The sequence below is a fragment of the Aspergillus ruber genome, assembly GCF_000600275.1.
Source record: "Aspergillus ruber CBS 135680 unplaced genomic scaffold scaffold00006, whole genome shotgun sequence".
Taxonomy (NCBI): domain Eukaryota; kingdom Fungi; phylum Ascomycota; class Eurotiomycetes; order Eurotiales; family Aspergillaceae; genus Aspergillus; species Aspergillus ruber.
The window spans coordinates 890,851-917,728 of NW_024467302.1; the positions used below are offsets into that span (position 1 = coordinate 890,851).

Here is a 26,878-nt window from a genome sequence, read left to right on the forward strand (position 1 = left end):
ATTCGTCAAGCCCTACCGTCTTCGCTCGGAAGCCTAACCTAGTTCTGCAATTCTGCGAACACATGAAGACGAACTTAGGACTAATCTCAAGATCATCAACCAAATATTACTGATGCTTTTACTAGAAATGGTTCGCAGAACTACCCCGTACAGACACATCAAATCTCCGGGCCCAGTGAAACGTGCGGAGATCATGGTTGACTGGTGCGGGCCTCGCAAGCCGTTCCCAATTAGGAAATTTATGACCCTCTCTATCCCCAACGAACCACCCCAGCTCGCGGAGGGAAACCAACAAGAGTCCGATCGAGTGTTTAGATGGGCCTTCACATGTTGCGAGATGGTTGTTTTGCCGAAGCCTGGGGAGATAAAGCAGAGCCATTCGCAATGGAGGATCTATCTGAAGACATGCATTAACCAAACCTTAGGTATCGTTACTTTTTTCTTTGTCTGCCTGAACATCAAATTACCGGTCACGATGGAGGCCAGAAACCCAAAGGACTCCATGAAATCCACCTGGCGAAAAGCCCCCCGAGATCAATGGAACATCAATCACTGGCTAATCGAGCTCCTAAACGTCCACCCCTTCGAACTCGACCAGGAAATCCCAGTTCATTCCAAGGATGAAAAAGTCCCCTACATGTCCCAATGGTCCCTCAACTTCTGGGTCCTCCTCTACGGCGCCATCCCCCTCCTCGTTCACGAAGCCTACACCACCTACACAGGAAACACCATGTCCCGCTGGGCCGCCATAGGCTTCTACTCAACCTTCTTCAACGCCACCGTCATCTACCTCATGCACATCATCCGCCGCCTAGGCCACACCTACGGCTTCCTGGACGGCGAAAAGCCCCGCGATGACATCCCAGACGTAGGCGTGCACAAGGTCGTCGCCTCACTCTACAAAACCACCATCTCGCGCATCATCATGGCCGCCTACTTCTCCTACGACGCGAACCAACTCCCCTCCCAGCTCGACTGGAAATGGCTCCCGCTCGAAATCGGCGTCTACGGCGTCGTCCTCGACTTCTGGTTCTACTGGTACCACCGCCTCATGCACGACTTCAACCCGCTCTGGAAATTCCACCGCACGCACCACCTCACCAAACATCCCAACCCCACCCTCTCCGCCTACGCAGACCACGAGCAGGAATTCTTTGACATGGTTGGCGTCCCCATGATGACCTACTTCACTTTACACTATGCGTTTGGCCTCCCCATGTCTTTTTACGAATGGTGGATCTGCCACCAGTATGTTGCGTTTGCGGAGGTCTGGGGACATAGTGGAATTAGATTGCATTTGACCGTGCCGACGCCATTTAGTTGGGTGTTGCAGATGTTGGGCTGTGAGATTGTGATTGAGGATCATGATTTGCATCATCGGAAGGGGTGGAGGAAAAGTTATAATTATGGGAAGCAGAGTCGGGTTTGGGATCGGGTTTTCGGGACTACGTGTCCGAGGGTGGAGAGTGTGGAGGAGAATGTGGATTATGTGAATACGGTTAGTATGCCGTTGTTCTAACTTGATGTGGATGTGTTGGGATGTCTGCTGGCGACTTTTGTATATAGGACCTATATTTTATGGGGGTACATATAGGAATGACTTACGACTAACTAGCAATTGATTTATGAATTCACGTGCAACAGGAGTACTCGGTATAGATACCGTCTAAATAGCACCTTTATCCACCCCCACAGACCTAGTAGCAGCCTCCAAAGGAAACACCGGTGGCCCATTCGACGCCCCCACCCCATAAATCCTCCCCCATCTCCCCTTCATCTCCTCTGGTGTCTCCCACGCATTCTCCGGATCTCTCATCCACAGTCTCAGCAGGTGTCGCCGATGCTCACTGTCGTCAACATAATTCCTCCTTGCGTGCAAAACAGCCAGATTATTGATAAACTGGATATCGCCCTTCCGCAACTTCATGGAGATATGAAGTTCGTCTGCTAGAAAGTGCAGCGCGTCGAGGGCTTCTGCTTGCGCTGCGGTTAGATATTTCGATTGCGGGACGTTGCCGAATCCAGAGAAGGAGCGGCGCGAGAATTGGATGATTACACGCTCGGGTGTAGTGTCTGTGGGTGGCTGGTAGAAGAGCAATGGGCGTTTGTGGATGGTATCGTTCTTAGCACTAACACGAAGTGTCAACATTCCAAAAAAAGATAAAGAAAAAGAAAAAGGTATAAAGGAAGGTACCTAGGAATCGACCACTCCTCCGCCAAAGCCCGCACGAGATCCGGTCTCACCCTCGCCAACTCATTATACACCCTCCCCCCACTGGCAACCAAACTCTCCCCGCCCTCCATGGGCTCACCAAGCACAAACAAACTAACAATGTCACCCACATCCGTATGGAAAATAACTTCTCCATCAGTATACGCCGCCAACGAGAACTTCTTCTCATCCGCACCAGATTTAGCGCTCTTTTCACGGAAATCCGTGATATGCGCCAACATCACGTCTGCGGGTTGGTTCTGGTATCGGTGGTCCTGGCGACCGAAGATGGGGCCGATGTGAGAGGCCAGGCCGACGTAGATTATTATGTTTTGCGCGCGGGTGTAGTTGTCGACGGGGATATTGCGGAGAAGGGTAAAGCCGTGTCCGGAGTGGATGCTCTGGGATGCGCGGCGGAGAATGGGGTGCAGGTTCGGGAGGGGAAATGTTGATGTATCTAGGTTTGAGGGGGGTAGGTTCAGGGCTGGATTGTCAGATCTTAGCTTTGGGGGATAAGGCAAAGATTGTATCAACCTTCAAAGTGCTTCACAGCGGCGTCAATCTCGGCCAATTGCGCTTCATCCAGCGCCAGCACACAGTCCGTCCCATCATTACTCTCGTGCTCATCGATCGATAGACTATTCCTATCCCAGACCATCTTCGAATTCAGCTGCACGGGAAAACCATCGGGAAGACTATTCTGGATCTGCTCATTTTGCAAACGATAACTTGTCCGCGCTGCGGATTCCTCGCGATCAGGATAGTAGGATAGATGTGCGTAGTCTATTTCCATTGTCTGTATAGATCTGGTTAGAATGGCTTTGGCAATAGGGGGGAAATGTTTATTTATTACCATGTTCTGGCTGGATGATGGACCCCCACTTCAGCCTCATTTTTACGGGTACAGTGGGGGCATGGCAAAGGTGCATTAGTAAATTAGATTCGTGTGTTTAGAAATAATAAACGAAGGTGTCGTTGGTAGCAATGGAATGAGGAGATAGAGTTGAGTGGTGGTGAGTTGCTGGGTGTGCTATGTACAGTTTTTCGCATCGGGGTGTCATAGTGGCTCCATCTGAGATGTTGCGAAAAATATATGCTTCGATAGTGTCCTGGCATGATTTCAGGAATTCAAAATCGGCGACAGAATGTAGTGTTGTCAGTAAGTCCCTACAAACCGCACACCATGGCGATTGAGGCATCTTTTGATGAGATCTGATAGGTCGGATCAAAGGGATAACGTTAGTCCGACTAGCGAACCTCCGATATATGGCCAGCGTTCGCCACATATAGAAAGACAAGCACTCATCAAGCACTCAAGCACCCGTGTACTCTAGGCTACATTAGATAGAGTATATCAATCGTTCGTTTTAATTGGGTCTTCTACATATAGGCCTCGTGCAGTCGGATGATCGACTCCTCCGGTTTCCCCTGAACCTCCGACGGAATCCATTTCATCTTTCAACGGGAAGTAGTCAGATATTCCCCAAGTAGCGTGTATAGACGCATAAAGCCCATTTCTAGCAGAAATCTGGCAAGCTTGATGCACTATCAGTCAGCTCTCAATATAAATAAGCTTCTCCATCATACGGCCTGACCTTTTTGAGCCCTATTTATCCAAGATCAAGATAACGATAGATCTCTAACGACAGATCCACTATATACAAGTACTGCGTTCCTATGTCCATCAAGATAAAGCAACTTATACGCTACTCGACACGGTGAATAAAATGTCATTAAGTTATCGTAGCAAACAGAAATTAATAGCACTTAGATATTCGGACATTAGCATTTTGATCTCTTCCGATACGCGTCCGATTGACCGTCGACCTCTCCGATGCAGATCCGACTAGCAGTTGCATGTTCTTTGTTCGCGAGGAAATAGCATTCATTCTGGCAAGGGTCTGCGGACCACGCGCAGGAATCATTTCCGGACGAATAGCATAAGAGTACGGTTCAAGACGGATCCAAAGCTACATGGATGTTATTATACGAGGGCGACACATTGCCTATAGTGCGAATCAGCACAGCGACTCCTTGATCGATATTTTCCTTAAGATAAGCTGCAGACAAGCAAGGGATTATCCTGTGTTGCGGTGGATAGGCTCCAAGGTCTACAGTGACAGCCGCTATCTGACAGACACCGAGGAACTCCGGAAGAGCCACTATGGAGCCCGATTGCCAAGTTCAGTAAATGCATTTGAATTTGGCTCCTATATCGGGATCCAGTGATCACGCTACGACCATCCCGGCTTTTGTCTCTATATTCGCAACAAAGAGACAGGTGGAAATTACAGTTCGGTCTTGTTACTGGTTGATATCTGATTGGTACAGGGTCCCTCGGACAACACCGATAGGAGTTACGAGTGTGTAAATTATGCAGGATTGGCCATACGCTTGGGAATGACATGTGTTTCCCACGGGTGGTCCAATTCATTATATCCATCTGGGTTTCGGGCATTCGCTGCACCTTTTCTTTTTCTTTTTCTTTTTCTTTTTCTTTTTCTTTTCTTTTTTTTAACACCGGGTAATCAGCAATAAAAGAGACATAAACACTACTTCGTCTAAGTTGCAACCTCTCTGCATCAGATCATGTGGGTTTTATAGAAAGAAAGAAGCACTAGCTGTTAATGCAGCAGAGATCTTAATCTCGGAGTCTATCTTTCCTTCAGCCACTGCGGGTCTAGAGAACCAAGCAAAAAGCAAGCATAATTTTAAGGGAAAGAGTCGCCTACAGGCCTTAATCTGCAGGCCAGCTGTAAAGCGCCCAATTTTTACAAAAAGTTGCATTTCGAGGCTGGCGTTGGCTTGTGCCGCTATGCGGAAGTGAAGAGAACATACCATCATCCCCTGGAACCGTCATCTGTGCCCAACTTTAAGCTATCACTCCCGTGGCTTCTTGGTTTCGGTTCATTCTTATTTTTTGTTCATAATCGGATGGTCGTCTTGGTCGCTCTTCGGCTCGCTCCTCATACGCAGCAGGTATATTGCGGGGACAATTGAACGGTGAACGACATCATTCGTACTTTTGAATATTCAACACAATGACCTCTGGAACTCGTCACGGCGGAAAACGCCTACCCATAAGTTGCCAGGCATGTCGAATTAGAAAAATCCGCTGTTCTCGCGACAAACGACCGTGCCAAACATGTGTACGGCGAGGCTTGGGCGCAGAGGACTGTGTCTACCTAGGCCAACCGCGACTATCATCCGAACAATCACCAGATTCACTTGTGCAGCAAGAGTTACTCGCGCGGATTCGCAATCTCGAGGATTTAGTTCAGAGACAAGCGAGATCGAACTCGCTAGCTGGGTTGCAGCCTAGCGACTCTCTTTCTCCGCAGACGTCGAGCTCGTCGGAACCTGATAGTGCTATTGGGCTGGGGCCACTGGAATCAATGGGCTCTGGTATGGCGAATATGGGATCTCTGCAGACGTTTTCTTCAGGGCATGTTCGATATATGCCGTTGGCATCGCAGTGGAATTCGGTGGTGAATAAGAGTTCGACTGGTGATTGTTTGCAGAATGTCGATACGGAGATTCCGGACGATGATGATGACTTGCAGATTCCGTTGGTTAAAAATGGGAGTTCTTCGAGAAGTGAGTTGCTGGGGGTTCTTCCGCCGGGGAGATATTGCGATGGTTTGAAGAATGTTTACTTCCAAGTGTTTTCGCCAGTAAGACCATATTCTCATTTCGCAATGGATAGCAGACTAATAGCGGGCAGCTATTCCACATTCTCCATGATCTGACCTTCGAGGCAGAATATCAACAATTCCGACACGACGCCGGAAGCGTATCAACATCATGGCTAGCACTACTTTTCACCATCCTAGGCATAGCAGTGACTGCACTTAACGACAACGATCCCTTACTCTCCGATCTAGGCCGTGAAAAGACAGTCAGTCGCAACATCAAAGTATTATCAGCGCGCTACCGCTCCGCAGCAATGCGCTGCTTAGCAGCAGACGGCGTCGTATCGCGACACTCCATCAACTCCCTGCAGTGTCTCGTGCTCATTAACTACGCCCGCTCACACCGCGGATTGCCAACATGGACACTCATCGGCTTCACACATCACGTCGCCATCTCGATGGGCTGCCATATCGACCCTGAAAGATTCGGTCTAGGCCCTATCGAGCGTGAGGAACGAAGACGCGCATGGGCTGGACTAATGATGCTGTACACCATTCAAAATGCCTCCTTCGGTAGTCTGGACCAGCGCCTCCTTGCGCAAGACGTCAAGCTCCCCTCAGATGTCAACGACGTCGACCTCTTAACAGGATCACCCTCGGAACCAGCACCGCGCCCAACACAAATGACATATCTCCTTCTAAAATTCCGTCTATACAAAGTTTCCGCCATGATCTGCGAATCTATCTTTAGCTTTCCCTACAGGTCTCGAACTAGCACACCGCAACTTGAGTCTGATATCGTGGCTATACAGGAGATGTGCAATGAGCGGTACCAGCTCGATACAACGCATGAACCACTACCAACACACCACATAGCCAACATGAATATTCTTTACAGCTACATCCATCAACTATTCCTCTTACTTCTTCGTCCCACACTCTGTCGGTATTTCCAGGGCGAAATCACACCCGAGACATCTACTTCGAGGGCTAAATGCGTTGCCTCTTCCAAGGCATCGCTGACTATCTATACATCGCTATCCGAATCGCCCCAATTCGCGCCGTATAAATGGTATAATAGCGGTTTGGGGAGCTTCCATGCCTTCCACGCCGCGGTCGTTCTGTCGGTTATCCTCATGAATCCAGAAAGTCAGGCGGAATTCGTCGAAATAAAGGATATACTCTGGAAGTCGCTTGATGCCTTCGCTGCGCTATCAAACCGCAGTGCATTTTGCAGTAAGGCTGTGCCTATTTTACGACGGATCATGTAGGTTCCTTTTATTATTCCCCCTCCCATGGCATCAATACTAATGAGTGCAAAGCGACGTCGCAACAACCCGCTATCAACAACACCAACAACATCTACTAAGTTTCTCTCCAATGGCATCAACAGCCCACTCCTCCCCTGCTGCTCACACCAGCATAAACACACCATACAGCCAACACCACTCCACCCCCGCAGCAATGATAGATGGATCTCTCATGGATCCGTTCTTCGCGCAGATGAGTCCACAGAACTGGGTTAGTCCGGCTGCGATCCCGTGGGATGGATGGGGGTTTTTATCGGCGGAGGGGTTTGGGATGCAGCATGGTTAATTTGTGGGGATTTTGGTATTAGGTATGGTGTTTTGGGGTGTACTAGGGTGATTTTTTTTTTGGCTGGAACAACAGAACATCGTGCTGTCGGGAACAGCTCTCTCCATTGGGTGTATAGAAGTGTTTCTGCGAAGAGGCTGAATGAGTGAGCTGAATGATAGCAGATATATATAATATTAATTGAGCCGATAAACCAAAAGCAAATCATTATCCAGTTCTTGATCTAGTAAGCATCGCTCACTGTGTATGCCTCCCAACAGATCCAATGGATCAATCAACCGCTCTGTCTTACAGATACAGTTTCCACATGCTGTGAATCAGTCTTTCCATCTCCATCTTCATTCCCATCTCCATCTTTACTCCTTTCGTCTGGTAAAATGACTTTATCACCGAATGCGGATGCAATTTCTTCCAGCGTCTTCTGTTTCGTCTCACTAGTATCGAGCATAGTCAGCAAAATGATTTCCGCTATCAGGATGATGAAATACTCACGGGAAGTAGAAATATGCAATAACCAAGAAGGAAAGCGTACATGCGACAAAAACATAGTAGTAGTTCTCGTGGATGTTGGCGAATGCGCTTGGGCCTGCTTCGGTGACTACAACCAGTGATATCAGTATAGCTATTGATAATTGAAACAGAGGAAGGAGGTGAACCTGCAACATTAACAATAAAATGAGACGCAGCCGCTAGTCCCATGATCTTACTCCGGAGAGCAATTGGTAGGACCTCAGCGCCGTATAACCAGGTTGTACTGTTTAGCATACCATCTATGCAATCCCATTAGCCTCATATCTCTTGATATGGGTTAAAGTTAGTACTGACAGTATGCCACGACAAACAGATAAATTCCCAGAATAGCAAAACCCTTCCCGATTCGATTATCGGTGTTCTGGAATTCTCGTTGCATGACGGCCGCATAGATCTCGACGAGGATGACTCCTGCTAAGCCGGAGAGGAGCATCCTAAAATTTAATTTGTTAATTGTTCCTTGTTTCTGGATGAGATGGGGGAGGGTGGACGTACTTTCGACGACCCCATTGATCGGTTAGGTATTTGGTTGTGAGGCAGTTGACGATGAGGGCTACGGTGCCGTATACTGCGGCTAGGGCAAGGATGGTATGGGAGTCTATGCCTAGAGATTTGTAGAGGATGGCTATAGTTGTCAGTAGAATGTTCTGAAGAATGGAGTAGGAAGTAGCGCACTTTGGTAGTACTTTTATGTGTTAGCAGCTATATCACTTCCATATAACTTGACCACTTACCTGGATCACATTCACACCAGTAAGACTCGTCATAGTCTGAACAGCAATAGACCTAACATCCTATTAGCATTACCACAAAACTCCAACAGAGGACAACCTACACCAAAACCCGACGCCGAAAAAGCTTGAAGATCTCCCTATAAGAAGTAATCTCCCTCTCCATTTCATACTCAATTTGCATCTTCATAAGTCTAAACTCCTCCTGCACTTCATGAGAATGCAAATCCCGTCGAATCTGACCAAACTCCCTGCGTGCATCCTCGATCTTTCCGCTTCGAATCAATTGGCGTGGAGAATTTGGCATGAAGGTAATCAATCCAATGAACATGATGATTCCCCAAGGTATCTGTATACCGAGAGGAAGACGCCACTGTACAGGGCCGTAGGGTGCGTAGCTACAGGCGTAACCTACCCAGTTCGAGGCCATTGTTCCGAAGGAGATGCCGCAGCCTGAGATTCCTCCGATTAGGCCGCGGTAGCGGGGATCGGATATTTCGCTGAGGTAGATTGGTACTGTGCCGACTAGGCCACTTCACACTGCATTAGCACCAGTCTCATACGTATGTATGAGACTCACCCAACAGCATATCCAGCGAGTACTCGACCCGCAAGGAACATTCCAATGTTAACAGATGCAGTCTGAATAACCGTTCCAATCGTGACAACAACACACATCATCTCCATGAACCGGAGACGACCAAGTCTATCACCGATGAAGGTTTGCGTGAAGGCGCCAACTGCTTCGCCGGCGATGTAGACAGCGACAACCTGTGCACGTCAGACGATGTCCTCCGTTTGATAGTTTGGGCTCCAACTTACAGCACCGGTGAGTCCATCGGAGGGATTGTTCATATAATCAATCCAGCTTTGATGAGCAATCGCTAAGACAACCTTTTAGTCTTTGCTTGACAATCTCTCGGATTATTACTTACTAGTTGTCGCAATGCCAGTATCAAAGCCCTAGTCCAGTTAGAGCCCCTGCTATGCCCTGCGGCCCTGCCTTACTAACGAAAGCCGGTAAACATACGAATAGAAAAGTGCCGATAGCGGCAAACAGCGCAACGCCAAATGCGTACCACATAGCCATCTACACCAGTTGAATAGTATCAATCGATCGAAATAGTTAAAAACAGACTGGAATTAAGACAGCCCCGCGTTTATTATAAAACTGTCTAAAGTATTCAAAACGTGACCGACGTCCTACGGACCGAAATTGAAGTATAACAATGTTAAACCAGCCATTCGGAGAATGACCGATTTGGTATACTTACGAGATCACAGAGCCGCGGTTATGTGAAGACGAGGACAAATCTACTATGACTGTCATATACATGTAAACCAACCGCGGTGAAGAATGAAGGCTAACACCCGGCATTTGTTGAATCGGGGTCTGTTCGCTGGAGCGGGGAAGATGCATAAAAGACGATGCGGAAACAATATGATAGAGATCTTACTGCATTTAGGAATGGCCAATAACTTTATGAGTATGAGAAACAAATAGACAAGCCTGGCTGGGAGTGCGTCCGACTTCAGTCCTGCTGAGAATCCCGTGGCCTCTCACTGCTGCATCAGCATCCCTCATATCCATTCTCTAAGCACTGGTAAATAGATGGTTTCTATATTCTCTTTCAGATGAGAATTCAATATTGATTCTTCGCTCTCAATAAAATAAACATATCTCCCACTAACAAGAATCTCAACGCTACTAATCCATAGCGCTATAACGCTCGAAGAGATGAAGACACATCCCGTGGCAATAATACTACCATCTAGCTGGCTGAACTACTCTAGCGTCCCCCAAGTACAACACGAGCCAGCCGCAGTACGACTCCTCGAAGATGATCACTTGGCAGTCCCTACTCTGTACGGACAATTTAGTGACCTGGCTCGAACCCCATGGCCAGCTGCAACATCTCACAAGTCTCTTTCTACGGCTGCAATTACGGTTTTTCTTGGTAGAGACAAAGATACTTGCTTTATTCTTTTTGTTCCAGCTTTGATTGGAGTGGAGTTTAATCTGAAAACGAAAAGAAGAAGAGGTGATAAAAAAGCTCGTGTTCCACGCGATCGTCTTCTCCACTTTGTGTACTATGTACAAGTATGATGTATAAGATGATAATGGAGATAATGGAGATACGGCCAGCTCCAACAGGACCCATAAATCCATCATGGATAGTGAAGGTACTAAATTGGGGGGCGCTATATGGCCTTGTATAATGCGTCTTTGACGGCCCTCCATTTTCAAAACTCGTCTAGTGATGACTACTGTTGATTCCGAAGGAGCACTGGCCAGTGTAGATTACAGTGATAACTATGATTCTGAGTGTGACGAGAGTTGATGCACGGGGGCTGGGATAGTTATTGGTTACTGTTATTATGCGCATTCTTGAGGAACAAGTCCTTTAAAATGATTTTACCATACTATCTGACCAGATCATCTTAAATCTCGAGCACCGTTCGGATTGTTGAAGATTACTCTTAACTCTATGACATTATGGTGCCATCTCTACCAATTAGGACCAAAGTCTCTTGGTTTCAATCCATGTCGACTATTGAACCCTATGATGGTCCTCCACGGAATATTCAGCCAATCGATGAAGTCAGATTTGATGGGCGTTTAAGACCGAAGAATTATGAGATTTTTGGCACACATCCAGACTCCAAGATCTTAATAACAGACGTGCGGATCCTGGACTCAACAGAGAAAAAGCCGTATCGAGGAGACGTTCTCATCGAAGGTGCATTGAACTCCATCCTTCACATTTGTTGGCGCCAGTTAACCAGTATCAGGAGAGCGATTCACCGCAGTAGGAAACGTCCTCAATAAAGATGAACTAAAACGAAACCCCAAAGTTCGCACATTCAGCGGCAGAGGTAGGACTCTAATGTCCGGTCTGGGTGATGCACATACCCATCTCTCATGGAACGGGGGTGATCTGGCCCGGCTAGGCGAGCTTGATGTGGAAGAACATACTCTGCTTACAGCAAAGAGCGCCCAATGCTTTTTAGATTCGGGATATACCATGTCAGCTATCTGTTCCATTCCTTTTCCATATCTCATGCTAACTCAGATAGTAGGTGCTGGGGTGCAGCATCCGCAAAGGATAGACTAGACGTCGTGGCACGCAACGCCATTAACGCCGGCGACATCCCGGGACCTCGCTATCTCGCGAACGCCAAAGAAATTTGTCGAAGAGATGGCGATCTAGTGCCAGGGATCAGCGCCTACGCTGACGGCCCGGATGAAATGAGAGAGGTCATCCGTCGACATGTTGAGTTGACTGCAGATCAAATTAAACTTAGCATGTCAGGAGAGCCGGTATGTAATGATTTACTTCTTGAATTAAAATTCTTGCTAACGTAAATTGATTGGAAAAGATCACAGAAGACCGTTCAGTAGACGAATGCTATTTCACAAACGAAGAAACAGCAGCATGCGTCAACGAAGCCCACAAACACGGCCGAAGACTATGCGCCCACGCAAGAGGCCGTGACTCGATAGCCATGTGCATTCGACAGGGTGTGGACGTGATATTCCATGCATCATACATCGACGACGAAGGTACGCAGCATTCCCCCTCTGGATCCAGCATGTGACTAATGTCCCAGGAATGAACATGCTCGAAGCCAACAAAACGAAACACATCGTCGTCCCCGCCTTGAACTTCCCCATAAACACCCTCGAAGACGGCGAACGCTTCGGCTACTCACGCTCCAAAGCAGAAGCAGCAGGCTACAAGACCGAGATCGAAGCAGCAGTTCTTGCAATGCGCGAGATGCATCGTCGGGGCATTGTCCTGTTGCCGGGAGGGTGAGTCAGACCCTACTTCACCTTCCTCCTCTGATCTGTCACTGAATCAGATGTTAACAAAGGGCAGAGACTATGGCTTTGCTTGGACACCACATGGTACATATGCTCGCGACCTCGCGCATTTCACCAAGTTACTTGGCTTCACACCACATGAGGCTATTATCGCAGCCACAGCGGGTGTCGCGAAGCTTTTCATGCGAGAACATGAACTGGGAAAGATTCAGTCGGGGTACTATGCAGACTGTATTCTTGTGAATGGGGATCCGTTGGAGGATATTGAGATTTTGCAGGATCATGATCGGTTGGATATTATTATAATTAATGGGAGGGTGCATAAGGCGGGGAAGAAGGAGTATTTGGGGGAGGATAAGATGTTGAGGAACGGGAATGGGATCAAGAGGGAGTTGGAGGTTGATGGGGCGGAAGTTCCTGTGGTGAAGAGGGTTATGCAGAAGGATTATTGATGGTTCATGTCGTGTATCTGTACGGTGCAGGGTAGGGAATGTTCAAGAGTTGTATTATGAATCAAGATTCTGGGGGAAGCGTGGGAAGAAAAGGTCCGTATGGCTTAAAAGGGATTTTCAAGAGGTCATGAACAGCTCGGACGTATACCGCACAGCACTCATCCTTACGACGAAGTGTCGCGGCGAATCCTACGATAGCCAGCAGAATCGGAACCCGTAAAGTTTTAGGTATGAACTCTTATTTCATTGATTTTTTTGCCATTGCCAATGTCATATCCCCACCGCCACTGTACGTAAAGCGGTTTGCGCATAGCAGGAAACCCAGAGCCGAACAAGGAAATCACACGCCTAGAAGACAAGAGCAGCACCCTTGGTCTTCTTGTCACCACTTTAGAAGGAAACGCGGTTAGCATACGCATCGACAACTGAAGACAAAACAAGGAAACATACCCCAACTCGAAGTGCTTGCATCTCTTCAGAGAGAGCTGCTTCTTGGCCTTGCACTGCGTGCACTCAAGACGCAGGACGATCTTCTTGGTAGTCTTGGCCTTCTTGTGGAAGATGGGCTTGGTCTGACCACCATAACCGCTCTGCTTCCGGTCGTAACGACGCTTACCCTGAGCGGACAGCGAGGCCTATATCACATTTGTATCAGCGTCGTTGTCCTCTTGTGACCGTGTCGAATGAGAGGAAGTGACGCACCTTGCCAGCCTTGTACTGGGTAACCTTGTGCTGGGTGTGCTTGTGGCAGTCCTTGGACTTGCAGAACGTCCGGCGGGTTTTCGGAACGTTGACCTGGAGGCGCGGAGAGATAAGAATCAGCCTTCGGTTCTCACGAGATATGATTGTTGCCGGTCCATGTTCCTCTGTTCATCGGAGAAAATGTTGAAATCGAATCGGTGACGGTCTCGAGTAGCGAGTATCGACAGCTCGTTTGATTGGGAGATTTGATAGCGCACGGGTTCATCGGCCGGGATTTTCGAAAAGCATTTCTTGATGTGCTCGTCCGCGGTCGCGGCCTTGCCCTATTGTCTCAAGTACCATGAAAATTCGACTGTATTCTCGTTTGTGACGGAATTTTCCAATTCTTCTTTCGACCGCAAAGTGGAAAAGCAAGTGTCGTATCCGAATCATTGACGCTCTCGCACAAAAAAATCGCCTCGCCGCACCGATAATTCGAACTTCATCCAATTTTCTCCGGAGGAAACAGCTGGAAGTAGAAAATCAAGGGACAGTATCTCCTTACCATTTTGACTGACTTGGCCGGATCGCGAGTTTGGTGGTCGGTGGATTGTCACTTGTCGGAGAGGTTCAAGTCGGGCTGGACGTGGATTGTGGGATTTCGTTCGCTTAGTGCCCTATCGGGATTGAGCCTAACCTTTTTGGGAATAGTGCCAAGACTGTGTCTTTATGCCTCAGGCATAAATATTTTTTTCTACGATGATCTTTATGAATGCTGCCAATTTGATTGTGGAGTGAGAAAGGCAGTTGATTATTTGATTATCAGTTAAATCCCTTTCCGATAAGAACACACTCTCCCTTTCCATACCACGATGCACCCTTACACAACTCCAAGCCCTTCTCATGCCCCACAACCCATTCGCCTGAGGAAAAATTACCATCCTCACTAGGCCAGTACTTCTGCTGCAGTTCCTTGTTGATTTGTTCAAGTTTCTCCATAAATGCTTTCAACTGCTCACGATCAACACGACTCCCATCAGGGCCATCCTGATCAAGCAAGAACCCATTATGCTTAATGAACCGTGCAATTGTGACATGCGCAGAAGGAGCAATATACCTAGGAATCACTTTGATGCCCGTCTCTGCGACTCGATCGTATAGGTCCCGTCGCAGATGATGATAGCTATACGCACCACTTTCTATGTCATCGGTCCCCTCTCCGGCTGCCGGGACGAAGCTCAACGCCATTGCTGATGTATCGTAGCTGATAATAGGCCTGACCAGGCGTGATCGGTGGTTGCTTGTATACTCGACCAATTCTGGAATTGTGCCAGTTGCTTCCAGTTCAGAGACAATGGTATCCAATTCTGAGCGGGTTCGCGAATTGGCTAGTTCGAGAGTGGTCATGTGCAAGCCCTCGGACGGCGTAAACCAGATGGCTGTTATTGTCAATTATCAGGACACCAATTCTGAGATGGAATACTAACATGGAGCAACGCTTCGCAACTTCCGCTGGATCTCACCAACCAGATCCCGGATATGCTTTGGCGGACGAGCATAAAAGGCAAGGTTGTTTCTGTGGTCGATGAATGGTTCTTCACCCTCATTCTTGCCAGTTTCTTGAGCGTGCAGTTTGCTCAGGACGTCGTCGAGGGTCCATCCGGGGAAATCTGGACTGAGGATAGTGGCTTTATATTGCGCGTTTCTTGCAGATCGGTGGACCTCGTATCGAGTTTGTAGTCGAGTCTGCGTAGATTGATAATTCAGTTGTCTCCATGTAGTAAAGTGTTTGATTTGAGGGGGGGGATGCATCCTACTGGGTCATTGTCACACTCCGAAATGAGCTGCTGGAATGGATTCTGGTTTGGAGCTATCTGCGCCATAGTAAATTTATCTTCGAGCTCTTGTGTGTTGTTCTTGTGGGTTGGAATGTCGGTTTCAATTTTGCTCGTACTCGTGAGAAATGGAAATAATCGCCTGTTTGGTGTACAGCCTCAAGGCACTTGCATGAATATATATAGTTGGAGAGCTGAATGCTTCTTTAGATTCTTCCAGTAATGCATAACCAGGACGGCCAAATAATGTAAAGAGAAAACAATCTATGCAATTCTCCAACTAGATAAGAGTATCTTCGCTTTCCTACTGTTTGCTACAGCTGCATGTACTTGTATCACCGCATCACCGCATCACCGCCCATCCATCTCCCCACCTTTTTGGAACCCCGCCGCGGCGAAGAAGCTCTTTTTACTTTCCAACAAGCCCAACAACAACACTTTCCTCCATAGATCCGTCGTTTTCGCAAAGCGTCTGTTTTTCTAGTTTTTTTTTTTTCACTTATATCTCCTTCTTTTAGACCAGTTCAGCTGCGCTAATCTTCCGTCAAAATGTTAATCAAGTGAGTGCCCGCGTGGTTATTTTGTTGCATCATCGGAACGGGTTTTGGAGTCCTGCAGCAGCTAGCTAACATTCTCGTGTTAATAGAGTCCGCACCCTCACTGGCAAGGAGATCGAGTTAGATATCGAGCCTGACTACAAGGTACTTTGACCTGCGAATCCCGAACCCGTCGATCCGCAATATCTATAACCGCAGTCAAAAGGAACCCCGTACTAAATCAAATCCAGGTCTCCAGAATAAAGGAGCGCGTTGAAGAGAAAGAAGGCATCCCCCCGGTCCAGCAGCGCCTGATTTTCGGCGGAAAGCAGATGTACGTCACGTCATTCTACCACCACCACCACCATCTCCTCTCCTTTCTCGAACAGCCAGCTTACAAAAACGTCGGACAATACAGGGCAGACGACAAAACAGCCTCTGAATATAACCTTGAAGGGGGTGCAACGCTGCATCTTGTCCTTGCGCTTCGTGGCGGTTCCTTGTAATCGGATTCGGTGCGGATTGAGTCCATGAGTCGAACAAGTCTACTTTACTTGCCTTTTGCTTTCGGTTACGAATACCGATACGGATACCAATATGAATACCTTATGCGATGATGATGTCCTGCCAATGAAATGAAAAAAGTTTGTTTCGGATGCGATCTTTGCGAGCAATCGTGTGTGCGGTTTTGTACCCAAGATAGAGAGATTTGTTTCAGCTTCATATGAGAGGGTTCTATGCTGAACAGTGAGATATAGCGTGAGTGGAAAGAGCACTTACTACTGACAAAAGAATAGTTCAAATGTTCTAGTACCCGATTTTAAACAAGTATAGATCAAGATCCAGGTCAAATATTCTCAAGGAAGATGAAAGAAAATACTTATATATGTTGATGCAGTTTCGCCGTGTGCTAAATACCAAACCTCCTTGAATGAAATATAAACGCCGTTTCCCGGTCCAATATAATGACATAAAGTGCGAATAAAATAGACAAAAAGTCCGCTATAGCGCCCCGGAAAATCCGAAATTATAAATATCCCATCGCAATGGTCGATTCTTCAATTTGCAGTAATTCTTTCAGGTCACCTTCTTTTTCTTTGGTGGCATGAAGATGCTCGGAGCAGGTCTCTTGCGGATCGTTGCGATGCGTGGCGCTTGTGCTGGTGGTGTCCTGGACTGACTCGTATCCGATGTTGGCTCTAGACTAGCAGGCTTCAAGGCCTTTCGTTTCGGTTCTTGCGTATCATCTTGAGACCCGGGCCCTGGTGAAGCTTCGAAAAGATCATCGACCATTCTTTTGGCTGGTAATGGTGGGGATGAACCTCCGGTTGCTGGTGTGGATGTTTGTGCTGGTGTTCTCGAGGCTGAAGAGCTAACAGGCTTCCCCGAAGTCAAAGCCCGCAATCTCGCCTCTCTTTCCTGCAAAGATGGCATAATAACAGGATTATTCGATCCGAACGCAGGCTGCGACCTGGTACGTCCGGGTGCTCTCAAAGCTGGATGCGATTTCGCAGTTGGAGTAGCCTTTCGTGCAGGCAGTGGTTCAGACGGTTGTCGATGCGCTTCAACAAGAGAACGTGGAGCCATTCTGACTTGCGACGCCCTGTTGTGCAGTTGACCAGTCGGAACAGCAAGGGCTTTATTCCGTTTCGGCGCAGAGAAGATGCTGCTCTTCTTCTTTCCATCCCCCGAGAACGAGCGTGGAATCTGCGGCCGCTCAAACGACCACGCAGGACCTCCCATCGGATCCGCCGAGATCCCGGAAGAAGAAGAAGAAGGAGAAGAAGCGAAAACCGGTGTAATACCACCTTTCTTCCTATCATATGCGGCATATCGTGCTCTCTCTGTCGGCTTCATCGGGGGAAGGCGCTGGTCGGTCACGAGCTTAGTACTGTGCTGGGCGCGCCTCGAATTGATGCCCTCCATGGCCTGTTTTAATTGTTCCGCATCCTTATCCACTTCCCTTTGCACTCGTTCTCGGAGATCGCAGTAGACTTGGTACCAGGACTCGGGGTTCTCGGGGATATCGTATTCTTCCCACTTGGGGATGTCCCGCTTGATGAAACCGACCCACAATTCTTCATTGTCTTTCATGATATGCGGTGATTGCAACTCAATCGATCGCTAGAATTAGAGGATAATATGTGAGCTTATGCCCTTCGGAACTAGATGCGACTGATCGGTACTTACCAGTTTCTCGGGGCTTTCGATCTTCAGAAGGAATGGTCGAGCAAGAGAATATGGTATGCTGCCAATATCGTCGAGGTCTATACAAGCAAGCAAAGGTTAGACACCTGTATCGGGAAAACATTACTGGGGTTCCCTACACTTCATGTTTTTGACGGCAGCCGCCATGGACAGTTGAAGGAGCGACGGGGCCGGCATTGTGGTGAATAGGAGGGATTAAATGAATATAAAATTGGTGGCATTAAGGATTCTTGATGTTGTGAATACCCGGACGAGGGATTAATATCTAGAAAATAGTGAGACATTGAAGACATTCACCAGCAACAGTCGAGTATTTACATGGAGAGGAGTTGAATGAAATGATGCGCCGGCGATGATCCAAGGCGGAGCACTGTCACATGATATCATTGGCCGCTGCGCGTGTTCGCCGGAGTACAGTGCGATAGACGACAGGTATCCCGTAAGTGAAAATCAAACCTTCAACCGACCGATGAGGACAAGAAATATGACGGACAGACGGCAGCGAGTACTCAGAGACTGTTCTGGACAATCCTTGTATGCCTCTAGCATCCGAACGCCACACAGCATACAAGTATCACGGAAGATGCATCAAGTCTAGGACACAATCTCCACGACAGCATCAATCCCATCGATATCCCATTGGTGAGCCGCGGTCCGTTCCATCCACTCCGACCAGTCCGAGAAAGGAACGTTTATGATCTGCGCATACTCCCAATAGTCAGGGTACCAACCTGCAAAATTTCCAACCAAGGATGTCCGTGATCTTGTTCTGGTCATCGACCATGACATTCCAAGGTGCAATATCACCATGAGTGAACACAGAGCGATCAGATCGTGGCAGTAATTTAGGCAACAATTCTCTCAAGACCCGGCCTCCGGCGTGAAGATAGCGCTCATACAGGCGAGCTCGCACCTCCTCATCACTCGTCAACGGCCGAGCTGGTCTCTGAAGATCCTCAAGCATGCCCTTTGATGGAGTGCCATCAGCAGCACATTGGTATAGACTTTTGACATACCGGTTACCTTCCTTGAGGCTCTCCGCTTGGAAAGGAGCACCGCCTGAGGGGTCATTCATCGTGGGAAATTTCGATAGTTGGAGGACCGGGGTTTTCTGGTGCCCACTAATGGAAGGGCTTATAATGAGGACTTGTCAATGAAAAGCCCATTGAGACAGTAACAGATTCTCAAATAGGAAACAGAGAAGAAAGAGAAGTGTAGTTGACTGAGCCAAGGAGGTCGGGACGATAGCCGATATCTAAAAGCTATGCGTGGGAAGTCACTCAATAGGGCAGATATCAATCTAAGGGTTGAGAGAAAGGCAAGAACAAACCTACGACGGGAGAAAACGGACGGAATATCATACTCATACATAAAATCTACCTGATGAAGCTGTCAAATATGAAAGTATGGGATTGTAATTTAGCCAATTGAATAGAGTAAATAAAACTGGGTATATTTAAATCACAGCAAACAAGGGCTCATCGACCTCAGATAGAGGTCCATACTTTATTCGTAGTTCCTGTAGGCTTCAACCACTAGATGCCTTCGTAATATTAGGGTCCTTAGAATAGCCATTGGGCATCTGAGCCAACCATGTCGGTGGAGAGATACCGGTTTGCTCTTGGATCGTGCTCAAAAGTGGAGGAAGGTTCTGCATGATATCCCGAATTGGTGCCGCTGAGTCGCCAACGTCACCGTTTCCTAATGCTGAATATTAGAACCATGTTTATTGCCAGGGAGAACTAGAGTGTTTACCGGTATTCCACGTAGTAATTTTCGGCTGAAGGCCATTGATAGCTTGGGCATTTGCGTGCGCCAGCTTCTCGTAGGTACCATTCTGCATCATCTGGAATTGTAGGAAGGCTTGAGGACCACCGAGAACGTCCACAAGAGCACCATATCCCTTAGAAAGTTCTAGCAGACCTTCAGCCTCACGCTGTTGTTTGTAGAAAGCAGCGTCTGCTTCTTTGCTCTGTCGGTAGTCTAGAATGGGGTCAGCTGGCTTCAACCCCAAATGGGATGAAAGAAAACTTACACAACGCATCTGCTTCCATCTTTCGCTTGTACAAGTGTGCATCTGCTGCCTTCTCTTCCGTGTAGTAAGAGGCGTTAGCAGTTTCCTGCGCAGCCTCGCGCGCAACTTTGCTCTTGGTGACTTCGTTCGCCCTACGTCGTTCCAGCTCAGTCTCCGCCATTTTAGCCTGGAGCTGCTTTTGCAACTCTGCTTCTTTCATCTCGTTCTGGCGCGTTGCAGTAATCTTGCTCATTTCATTTCTGGCATTAAGCGCCGTTTTACAGTCAACAAGGTCAGCATCTGCCTTGGCCTTTTCGGCCTTTCGCTTGGTTTCCAGGACAGCAGTTTCGGCGTCAATCTTGGATATTTCCTGCTTTGTTTTGCCTTGCTTCTCAGACTCTCCAATCTCACCGCGCATCCGGGCCTCAGCGACATCAACTCTGGCTTGATTGAGAGCTCCCTCGTGAGCTTTGCGACTCAAGAAGGCAAAATACTCGCTGCCAGGTGTATCTTGAAGCTCCTTGACGTTGGCATTATAGCTATATGACTCATTAATACAGATGCTGTATTAATGAGGGTAAGGGAATACTTACATCTTTAACCCAAATTCTTCGAGCTCATTCTGAACATTCCCAATGACTTTTTCAAAACTTAGCCTCACAAGTAAAGATACCCGAGGTTATTGCACTTACCCTTATTTTTGAAAACTTGTCGTTCTTTGAAGATCTCCTCCATCGACATGCTAGAGACAATCACCCGAGTCTCTCCTTCAATAATCCCCTTTACGATATCTTGGATGTGGTGCTTCACAGCGGAAGCAGGAGCATTCTTTTGAAACTCTGATCCAGAGTTTCCAGAAAGGAGACGAGCATATTTCTCGAGTGCGTCCTTCCCGGTCTCAGGACCGATGGTGAACACCGCAGGCAGGGAGAATTGAAGCTTTTCGCTAGTCATTGCCTGGAGGTTCATCGAGAAGTCGAACGGTGCTACAGAAATTCTTGAACACTATTTGACCTATTAGTATTTCTCAGGAGTACGAGCCGCTAGAAATTGTTTGTCGTTAGCAGATACTCACTCGCTGCCATGGCATCACAAAGGCCTTCTTTTTGATCTGGATATCGTCGACTCCTGCTCCTGTGAGCAGGAGGTATTCGCTTGGTCGAGAGATTGCGTAACGCATTTTGCCGCTGTATAGTATACTTGTAGTCAAGAATGGGTGTTCACAATATCGAATGAGAAGATAATTTCGATAATAGCAGTATTTCAGCCTTATTCGCTATTTTGTAGAGTATGAACAGAAAGAGACAAGTAGAGGAGTCCTCGGACGTACTTGTATCCCAATTTTTTATCAGGCACAAGACAAGGCTGCGCCCGTTGTCCTTCTTGTTATCTGACAGCCACGATAGTCACCTTCTAAGCCTCATCATCTACGGTACGGCTGTGACGGCTAGGGCTTATGTTGGAGCCGCATGAAAGGCCCATAGTTGGATGCTGGCTTTGACCCCTATCCGCAGTGGTTTCCTTGTCCGGATCACAAGCATCATAAGTATCACGGGGCGGGCTGTGCATACAACAGAGTTCAGGGCGTTCGTGTAAGTAAACATGGCGTTGCTCGGTCATGACATCGTGTTGATCACTCGATATACAAGGGTGAAAGCCAAGGTTCTCCAGCAAATGACAAATGAAGAGAGGCTCGCAGCCTTTCTATTAAGACACCAGTAACATGCTGGAATATTCGTGATGCCTTCTGGAAGTAATTTGGAATGATTTCCATTTCTAGAGGGAAGCCACGTGACTGTTATGCTCCACCGAAGCAAACAGTGCAAAATGCCTGCTTGGGATAGCGTCATCGGTGGAGGGGTGATATGGCAAGAACCTCGCTTTGCTATCACATTCATTGATAGTCGGTTAGGCAAAGCCATCTAATGCTTAATATATAGCCCACAAGGTACGTACAGCATCAGTTTTATAGGACAGCTGCTATGGTTTGGCGAACAGATAACTCAGTGGAGCTTGAGGTGCCCCATATATACTCTTCATGGAAGCCGATGCTGATTGCATATACTAATTTCTGTTTCCCATAGAAATAATCGCACACCATGGCACCCCGCTCGCAATTGGAGATCTTCACATCATCGGTCCAGCGCCTGGTCAAGGAGGAGGCATCCTATCATAGTGAAATCAAGCAACAGACGGAGCGGGTCAAGAAGCTAGAAGCTCAGGATGAAGGCGATGAGAACAGAGAATACTTGTTGAACCAGGAGGTATGTAAAGATGTCAATCTGCAGAATTGATGGGTCCAAGCTTGCTAATACACCCGGAATAACAGCGCCGTGCACTCGAGGAAAGCAAGAATGTTTTGCCTAGCTTGAAGACCAAGATTGAGGACACAGTAGCTATGCTTGAGAGTCTACTGGTGAGTTCCTTGCAACGGATTTTATTATACTAGAGCTGTGGATATTGATACCCGACGCCAGATTGAGGAGGGTAAGAGGGGCTCTGAGAGCAGTGTCGAACACATCACGGCTGCTAAAGAAGCCATTGCGAAGGCCAAAACGGCTGAGCGGGAGATTTCATAGATAGTGTGTCTACGAATTGAAAAGTCTTGATTTCAATTATGAGACAAAATTGCACCAAGAGATGAATATAAACTAAGAAAGGTCCCGCCATAACTGAAAATGAACGCCACCAGACCCAACAAACTCCGTTCCTTGCGATGTGATGAACAAAAGCAGAATACCCTTATTTATGTGGTATCCATTTTGTCGGGCACTTCTTCTCCTTCCTCCACCTCACCCTCATCTACCATGTTCGTATCTTCCTGATCGGCAACAGACTTTTCCTGCTTGTCCTCAGCCGTAGTCACTTGTCGTAATGGGGAGACGGCTCTTGTTGCGCCAGACTTATCCGCCTGTAAAGACTGCCGAGTAGTGTCATCTGGCATTTGCGAAGAGGAAGGGCTGTCATGCTCGGGGCGTGGCGTGTTTGCTTCGGATTTCCCCTTTGGAGCATCACCCTCGTCTCCTTCACCACCTTCTTGCATGCCTTCCCTCCGCTCAACCTCTTCCTTCTCATCGCGAATGAGGCGCCGGAGTTGCATTCCTTCCTCAACGATACGTCCGAATTGTTCGCGTCGGTCTGACCACGTCGCGGCATATTCCGTGCTCTCCTTCTCCAGGTCGAGGATCTCCGCCTGCAGTTTCTGGAGGTTCGCTTGCTGGTCCCCACGCGGTTTGAGAAGTCGGTTGCTCGTGATTTTCTCCGCTAGATCATCGTAGCTCTTCCGCAAAGCCAGAAGTCGTTGCGCCTCCTCCAATTGCCCTCGTAACTCCCCCGTGTTATCTCGCACAGCCTCCATAGTAGAAAGGATCCGAAGTTTCTCAGCCGCATACCGCTCGCGTTCCTTCTCATTGCTCGTAAGCAAGAACTGGATGCGCGCGATGCTTCCTTCAAATGCAGCAAAGTCCAACGTCACGTCCTCGCGAAAATGGCGCCATCCTTCGAGTCGTTTTTGTTTTTCGGCTTCGGCGGCGGTTGTCGCCCCTTCGTCTGCGTCGTCCGGCGGAGGTGTAGGTGGGAGCGTAGCGTTGGTGACTACTAACGAGTTAGGGTCCAATAGGCGTCTCGATATCCGCTTGAATGGCTTTTCTTCGACGTTGAGGAGGCGCGACTTGTGAAGAGCATCTGTGGCCAGCGAAGTTAGCATGCTGATTCAAGACAAAAATGACTTTCGAACAGTTTGCTCACCCTCTTCGGATTGCTCCAAATACCCATATGATGCCATATTGTGACCCCAAAGTTCAAAAGACAATACCGGCTCTTGATGGCGGACTTCTAACCGCTTGTGCAGGGCTGCGAAGTGGCCGACCTGATCGTCCGGAGCAAAAGCGGCGAGCGGTCTGGGCGTTCACTCACGGTACATTACCGAACCACAGAGCGCAACAATATGCTAGGAAAAGACCTACTACATTGATATTGAATCTTGGATATTATCACATCACAAAGATGAATACTTCAGCATTGATCCCTACGTACAAATACAACCTTAACCTGAGAACACCATGGTCACATGACGTTACCAGTTCGGGATTAATCTTGCAGCGGAGATGCGGATAAGGCTTTTCCCACATCTTCGGTGCTCATTTCTACTTGTTTTGTTGAAGTCCAGCGCTTGAAAGTAATAAATGAATCAAAAAACGACTTCCATGACTAACCAGAGTGAAAGCCAACCGTGGTATCGCCATTAGTGAATCAAACAGTCCCGCACTGCGGAATTCGGCAACTGCACCGCTACGGCTTCGGACGTCCGATGAGGAGCTTGACTGCTGACCCATAGAATCCTAATATAGCTGATCCGAACTTCCTCCAACAGTGATGGCGCGGCAGATGCTGCTTCGTAAAAAGACAAACTCTCCGAGCCCGTCGGGAGAGTCTCCGACGCATGATAACGGACGGACCGTCGTTGGTTAGCGCATAATACGGAGTATGGCTTCGGTCAAAGACAAATATCACTGACGCAAAGATCAGCGAGTTGCTGTCGTGAAAAGTTTTCCATTTTGAGACTCGAAATATGACCATGGTTCTTGCTGCTGTTTGTGTTGAATGAACGGCTATTGTCGAATGCGTTGTGCAAGGTTTAAACATCGATATTTGCGCTTGAGAAACACGCCCGGAGATCTCGCCAGTTGCTATGGTCAATCACGCGACATAATAGACGTTCCTGGCATCGTGGTTTGAACTTTGGAGCAATATGAACCGGCAACAAGCCGCAGAGCGGTCTCTCCATGACCAGACAGATATATTGCCATTTCGCAAGTTAATTATCGTCTTTTCTGGTCTCGCAATCTCGCTACTCGTCACTTTCGTGGACCAGAATGGAATTAGTGTCACCCTCCCGACTGTTGCCAACGATCTCAATGCACAGAATTCTATATCCTGGGCCGGCACATCGTCCCTAATTGCTAACACAATGTTCACGGTACTCTATGGCCGCCTCTCAGACATCTTTGGCCGCAAAATTGTATATCTATCTGCGTTGGCTCTACTCTGCATTGCGGACTTGCTGTGTGGTCTTTCGCAAAATGCTGCCATGTTCTATGTCTTCCGTGGAGTAGCTGGAATTGCCGGCGGTGGCGTTACGTCTCTGACTATGATTATCGTATCGGACGTCGTGACTCTCCAAGAGCGTGGCAAGTATCAGGGCATTCTAGGCGGTGCCCTCGGCCTTGGGAATGTGATAGGCCCTTTCATAGCGGCAGCATTCATCATGAGATCAACATGGCGCGGATTCTTCTGGCTTATCTCTCCATTGTCTGCACTCTCGATTGTTGTTGGATATATTCTCATCCCAAATAATGCCCGGAAGGATGGCTTCAAGAAGAGCTTGGGCAGAATTGATTTCTATGGCATCCTTGCATCTTCTATTGCGGTTATCTTTATACTGCTTCCCATCTCTGGAGGTGGTTCTTACTTCAACTGGAACTCTCCCATGGTCATCAGTATGTTGACGATTGGGGGTTGCTCCTTTATTGCATTCATCCTCATTGAATGGAAAGTAGCCATGCTACCTATGCTTCCTAGTACGTCCCTTGAAGTCTTGATATAAGTCCGTACTAACTGTTAATAGTTGTGTTCTTCAAGAACAAGGTCATCTGCGCACTTTTCCTACAAAGCTTTCTATTGGGAGCCGTTTACCAAGCCTATCTCTACTATCTGCCACTCTACTATCAGAACGCGCGAGGATGGACACCAATTGTTTCTGCTGCCCTAACAGCACCTATGGTCGCCTGCCAATCGATTGCCTCTATCGCATCAGGTCAATATATCTCACGACTCCAACGGTATGGAGAAGTTATTTGGTGCGGGTTCGGTCTCTGGACGCTGTAAGTCATTAAGAAAGGCATCTTTTGCTTTACTGTGCTAATAATTTCATAGAGGAGCAGGATTGATGCTGCTTTTCGATCGCACAACTAACCCAGGTGTCATCGCTGTTATCGTAGGCATTGCTGGGGTCGGGATTGGATTCACTTTCCAGCCGACAATGGTCGCCTTTCAAGCACACGCCACAAAATCACAACGTGCCGTTGTTATCTCAGATCGCAACTACTTCCGTTGCCTGGGAGGTGCTTGCGGATTGGCCGTTTCTGCTGCTCTCCTACAGGCCACGCTGAAGTCCAATCTGCCAGATGGATACCAAGATTTAGCCCACTCTACATACAGTCTACCTTCAAGGTCCAGCATTCCAGCGGCAGATTGGGAGAACATCCTTACTGCATATGCAAAGGCTTCTCATGCGGTGTTTATCTTGCAGGTTCCTCTTATCGGATTGGCTTTTATTGCTTGCATGCTCATTCGGGATCGAGGTTTGGAGAGACCAAAGGATCCTCACGAGGCGGCAATTGAAGAACAGCAACAGCAAGATCAAGAGAAGTCTGCCACCCAGGATGAATCAAGGCAGGCGCGCGACACCGAAGTGACGGAGGAAGCGCCAAACTCTGAAAATAAGGAGTCTGAGGAATTGCCTCCAGCTGATGTGCGGAATCCAGCTCGGCTACCATGTTGAATTTTAGAATTGGGGATTGTTTCCTGCTTGAGAGTAGATCAATTATTGCATTAACGGCATTT

At 47.9% G+C, this 26,878-nt stretch overlaps 14 protein-coding genes across 14 annotated transcripts; 6 read left to right on the top strand and 8 right to left on the bottom strand.

The window, feature by feature from the left end:
* The first annotated feature begins 285 nt into the window (after positions 1–285).
* Positions 286–1,635, top strand: EURHEDRAFT_410430 (sterol desaturase family protein). The gene has a single exon (XM_040781351.1). The coding sequence runs from the start codon at positions 476–478 to the stop codon at positions 1,517–1,519; it is 1,044 nt and encodes a 347-aa protein (XP_040641052.1). The 5' UTR covers positions 286–475; the 3' UTR covers positions 1,520–1,635.
* On the bottom strand, positions 1,581–3,380 carry EURHEDRAFT_410432 (TauD/TfdA family dioxygenase). The gene is made up of 4 exons (XM_040781352.1): positions 3,066–3,380; positions 2,747–3,008; positions 2,195–2,696; positions 1,581–2,129 (listed from the first exon to the last, which is right to left on the bottom strand). Exons 1-4 carry the CDS (start codon positions 3,066–3,068, stop codon positions 1,667–1,669), a joined length of 1,230 nt encoding a protein of 409 aa, XP_040641053.1. The 5' UTR covers positions 3,069–3,380; the 3' UTR covers positions 1,581–1,666.
* A 1,873-nt stretch (positions 3,381–5,253) lies between these two features.
* On the top strand, positions 5,254–7,440 carry EURHEDRAFT_451579 (Zn(II)2Cys6 transcription factor; the record flags this gene model as incomplete). Its single annotated transcript, XM_040783959.1, has 3 exons — positions 5,254–5,886; positions 5,937–7,111; positions 7,167–7,440. 3 exons carry the CDS (start codon positions 5,254–5,256, stop codon positions 7,438–7,440), a joined length of 2,082 nt encoding a protein of 693 aa, XP_040641054.1.
* hxt8 (putative MFS monosaccharide transporter (Hxt8)) lies at positions 7,241–9,792 on the bottom strand (the record flags this gene model as incomplete). Its single annotated transcript, XM_040787545.1, has 12 exons — positions 7,241–7,874; positions 7,933–8,038; positions 8,097–8,210; positions 8,266–8,405; positions 8,467–8,596; positions 8,647–8,656; positions 8,706–8,757; positions 8,807–9,235; positions 9,283–9,473; positions 9,525–9,586; positions 9,638–9,665; positions 9,733–9,792. The coding sequence occupies 12 exons, from the start codon at positions 9,790–9,792 to the stop codon at positions 7,715–7,717; spliced, it is 1,482 nt and encodes a 493-aa protein (XP_040641055.1). The 3' UTR covers positions 7,241–7,714.
* Positions 9,793–11,247: 1,455 nt separating this feature from the next.
* On the top strand, positions 11,248–12,980 carry EURHEDRAFT_375947 (uncharacterized protein; the record flags this gene model as incomplete). The annotated part of the gene is made up of 6 exons (XM_040778796.1): positions 11,248–11,443; positions 11,496–11,730; positions 11,784–12,024; positions 12,084–12,267; positions 12,315–12,516; positions 12,584–12,980. The coding sequence occupies 6 exons, from the start codon at positions 11,248–11,250 to the stop codon at positions 12,978–12,980; spliced, it is 1,455 nt and encodes a 484-aa protein (XP_040641056.1).
* A 348-nt stretch (positions 12,981–13,328) lies between these two features.
* Positions 13,329–15,544, bottom strand: EURHEDRAFT_513925 (60S ribosomal eL42 domain-containing protein; the record flags this gene model as incomplete). The annotated part of the gene is made up of 6 exons (XM_040786222.1): positions 13,329–13,368; positions 13,431–13,615; positions 13,683–13,775; positions 14,574–15,100; positions 15,149–15,407; positions 15,479–15,544. The coding sequence occupies 6 exons, from the start codon at positions 15,542–15,544 to the stop codon at positions 13,329–13,331; spliced, it is 1,170 nt and encodes a 389-aa protein (XP_040641057.1).
* Positions 15,545–16,045: 501 nt separating this feature from the next.
* EURHEDRAFT_513927 (NEDD8 family protein RUB1) lies at positions 16,046–16,538 on the top strand (the record flags this gene model as incomplete). The annotated part of the gene is made up of 4 exons (XM_040786223.1): positions 16,046–16,056; positions 16,143–16,197; positions 16,284–16,366; positions 16,451–16,538. The coding sequence occupies 4 exons, from the start codon at positions 16,046–16,048 to the stop codon at positions 16,536–16,538; spliced, it is 237 nt and encodes a 78-aa protein (XP_040641058.1).
* Positions 16,539–17,109: 571 nt separating this feature from the next.
* EURHEDRAFT_451250 (putative RNA polymerase II transcription factor SIII subunit A) lies at positions 17,110–18,417 on the bottom strand (the record flags this gene model as incomplete). Its single annotated transcript, XM_040783933.1, has 3 exons — positions 17,110–18,156; positions 18,223–18,299; positions 18,360–18,417. The coding sequence occupies 3 exons, from the start codon at positions 18,415–18,417 to the stop codon at positions 17,110–17,112; spliced, it is 1,182 nt and encodes a 393-aa protein (XP_040641059.1).
* A 541-nt stretch (positions 18,418–18,958) lies between these two features.
* Positions 18,959–19,315, bottom strand: EURHEDRAFT_375951 (uncharacterized protein; the record flags this gene model as incomplete). Its single annotated transcript, XM_040778797.1, has 1 exon — positions 18,959–19,315. The coding sequence occupies one exon, from the start codon at positions 19,313–19,315 to the stop codon at positions 18,959–18,961; it is 357 nt and encodes a 118-aa protein (XP_040641060.1).
* A 226-nt stretch (positions 19,316–19,541) lies between these two features.
* EURHEDRAFT_331739 (flotillin domain protein) lies at positions 19,542–21,652 on the bottom strand. The gene is made up of 6 exons (XM_040778368.1): positions 21,330–21,652; positions 20,947–21,259; positions 20,848–20,893; positions 20,276–20,793; positions 19,996–20,223; positions 19,542–19,941 (listed from the first exon to the last, which is right to left on the bottom strand). The coding sequence occupies exons 1-6, from the start codon at positions 21,432–21,434 to the stop codon at positions 19,769–19,771; spliced, it is 1,383 nt and encodes a 460-aa protein (XP_040641061.1). The 5' UTR covers positions 21,435–21,652; the 3' UTR covers positions 19,542–19,768.
* On the bottom strand, positions 21,214–21,953 carry EURHEDRAFT_410439 (uncharacterized protein). Its single transcript, XM_040781353.1, has one exon. The coding sequence runs from the start codon at positions 21,872–21,874 to the stop codon at positions 21,668–21,670; it is 207 nt and encodes a 68-aa protein (XP_040641062.1). The 5' UTR covers positions 21,875–21,953; the 3' UTR covers positions 21,214–21,667.
* Positions 21,954–21,980: 27 nt separating this feature from the next.
* EURHEDRAFT_410440 (putative tubulin-specific chaperone Rbl2) lies at positions 21,981–22,944 on the top strand. Its single transcript, XM_040781354.1, has 4 exons — positions 21,981–22,202; positions 22,339–22,518; positions 22,584–22,670; positions 22,732–22,944. The coding sequence occupies exons 2-4, from the start codon at positions 22,354–22,356 to the stop codon at positions 22,831–22,833; spliced, it is 354 nt and encodes a 117-aa protein (XP_040641063.1). The 5' UTR covers positions 21,981–22,202; positions 22,339–22,353; the 3' UTR covers positions 22,834–22,944.
* EURHEDRAFT_474895 (uncharacterized protein) lies at positions 22,685–24,257 on the bottom strand. The gene is made up of 2 exons (XM_040785392.1): positions 24,002–24,257; positions 22,685–23,938 (listed from the first exon to the last, which is right to left on the bottom strand). The coding sequence occupies exons 1-2, from the start codon at positions 24,036–24,038 to the stop codon at positions 23,001–23,003; spliced, it is 975 nt and encodes a 324-aa protein (XP_040641064.1). The 5' UTR covers positions 24,039–24,257; the 3' UTR covers positions 22,685–23,000.
* Positions 24,258–25,004: 747 nt separating this feature from the next.
* Positions 25,005–26,816, top strand: EURHEDRAFT_401114 (putative MFS transporter; the record flags this gene model as incomplete). The annotated part of the gene is made up of 3 exons (XM_040780058.1): positions 25,005–25,833; positions 25,881–26,136; positions 26,189–26,816. 3 exons carry the CDS (start codon positions 25,005–25,007, stop codon positions 26,814–26,816), a joined length of 1,713 nt encoding a protein of 570 aa, XP_040641065.1.
* Positions 26,817–26,878: the final 62 nt, after the last annotated feature.

Bases quoted from the DNA above. Each gene is read 5' to 3' on its own strand.
- EURHEDRAFT_410430 (XM_040781351.1), top strand. From the start codon at position 476: ATGGAGGCCAGAAACCCAAAGGACTCCATGAAATCCACCTGGCGAAAA.
- EURHEDRAFT_410432 (XM_040781352.1), bottom strand. The intron at 2,697-2,746 runs GTTGATACAATC...CTGACAATCCAG, and splicing joins CGCTGTGAAGCACTTTGAAG to CCCTGAACCTACCCCCCTCA. The intron at 2,130-2,194 runs GTACCTTCCTTT...ACTTCGTGTTAG, and splicing joins GAGGAGTGGTCGATTCCTAG to TGCTAAGAACGATACCATCC.
- EURHEDRAFT_331739 (XM_040778368.1), bottom strand. From the start codon at position 21,434: ATGCGTTACGCAATCTCTCGACCAAGCGAATACCTCCTGCTCACAGGA. The intron at 20,894-20,946 runs GTAAGTGCAATA...GTTTTGAAAAAG, and splicing joins ACAAGTTTTCAAAAATAAGG to TCATTGGGAATGTTCAGAAT. The intron at 19,942-19,995 runs GTAAACACTCTA...ATTCAGCATTAG, and splicing joins AATTACTACGTGGAATACCG to GAAACGGTGACGTTGGCGAC.
- EURHEDRAFT_410439 (XM_040781353.1), bottom strand. From the start codon at position 21,874: ATGACCGAGCAACGCCATGTTTACTTACACGAACGCCCTGAACTCTGT.
- EURHEDRAFT_410440 (XM_040781354.1), top strand. From the start codon at position 22,354: ATGGCACCCCGCTCGCAATTGGAGATCTTCACATCATCGGTCCAGCGC. The intron at 22,519-22,583 runs GTATGTAAAGAT...CCGGAATAACAG, and splicing joins AATACTTGTTGAACCAGGAG to CGCCGTGCACTCGAGGAAAG. The intron at 22,671-22,731 runs GTGAGTTCCTTG...ACCCGACGCCAG, and splicing joins CTATGCTTGAGAGTCTACTG to ATTGAGGAGGGTAAGAGGGG.
- EURHEDRAFT_474895 (XM_040785392.1), bottom strand. From the start codon at position 24,038: ATGGCATCATATGGGTATTTGGAGCAATCCGAAGAGG. The intron at 23,939-24,001 runs GTGAGCAAACTG...CGCTGGCCACAG, and splicing joins TTTGGAGCAATCCGAAGAGG to ATGCTCTTCACAAGTCGCGC.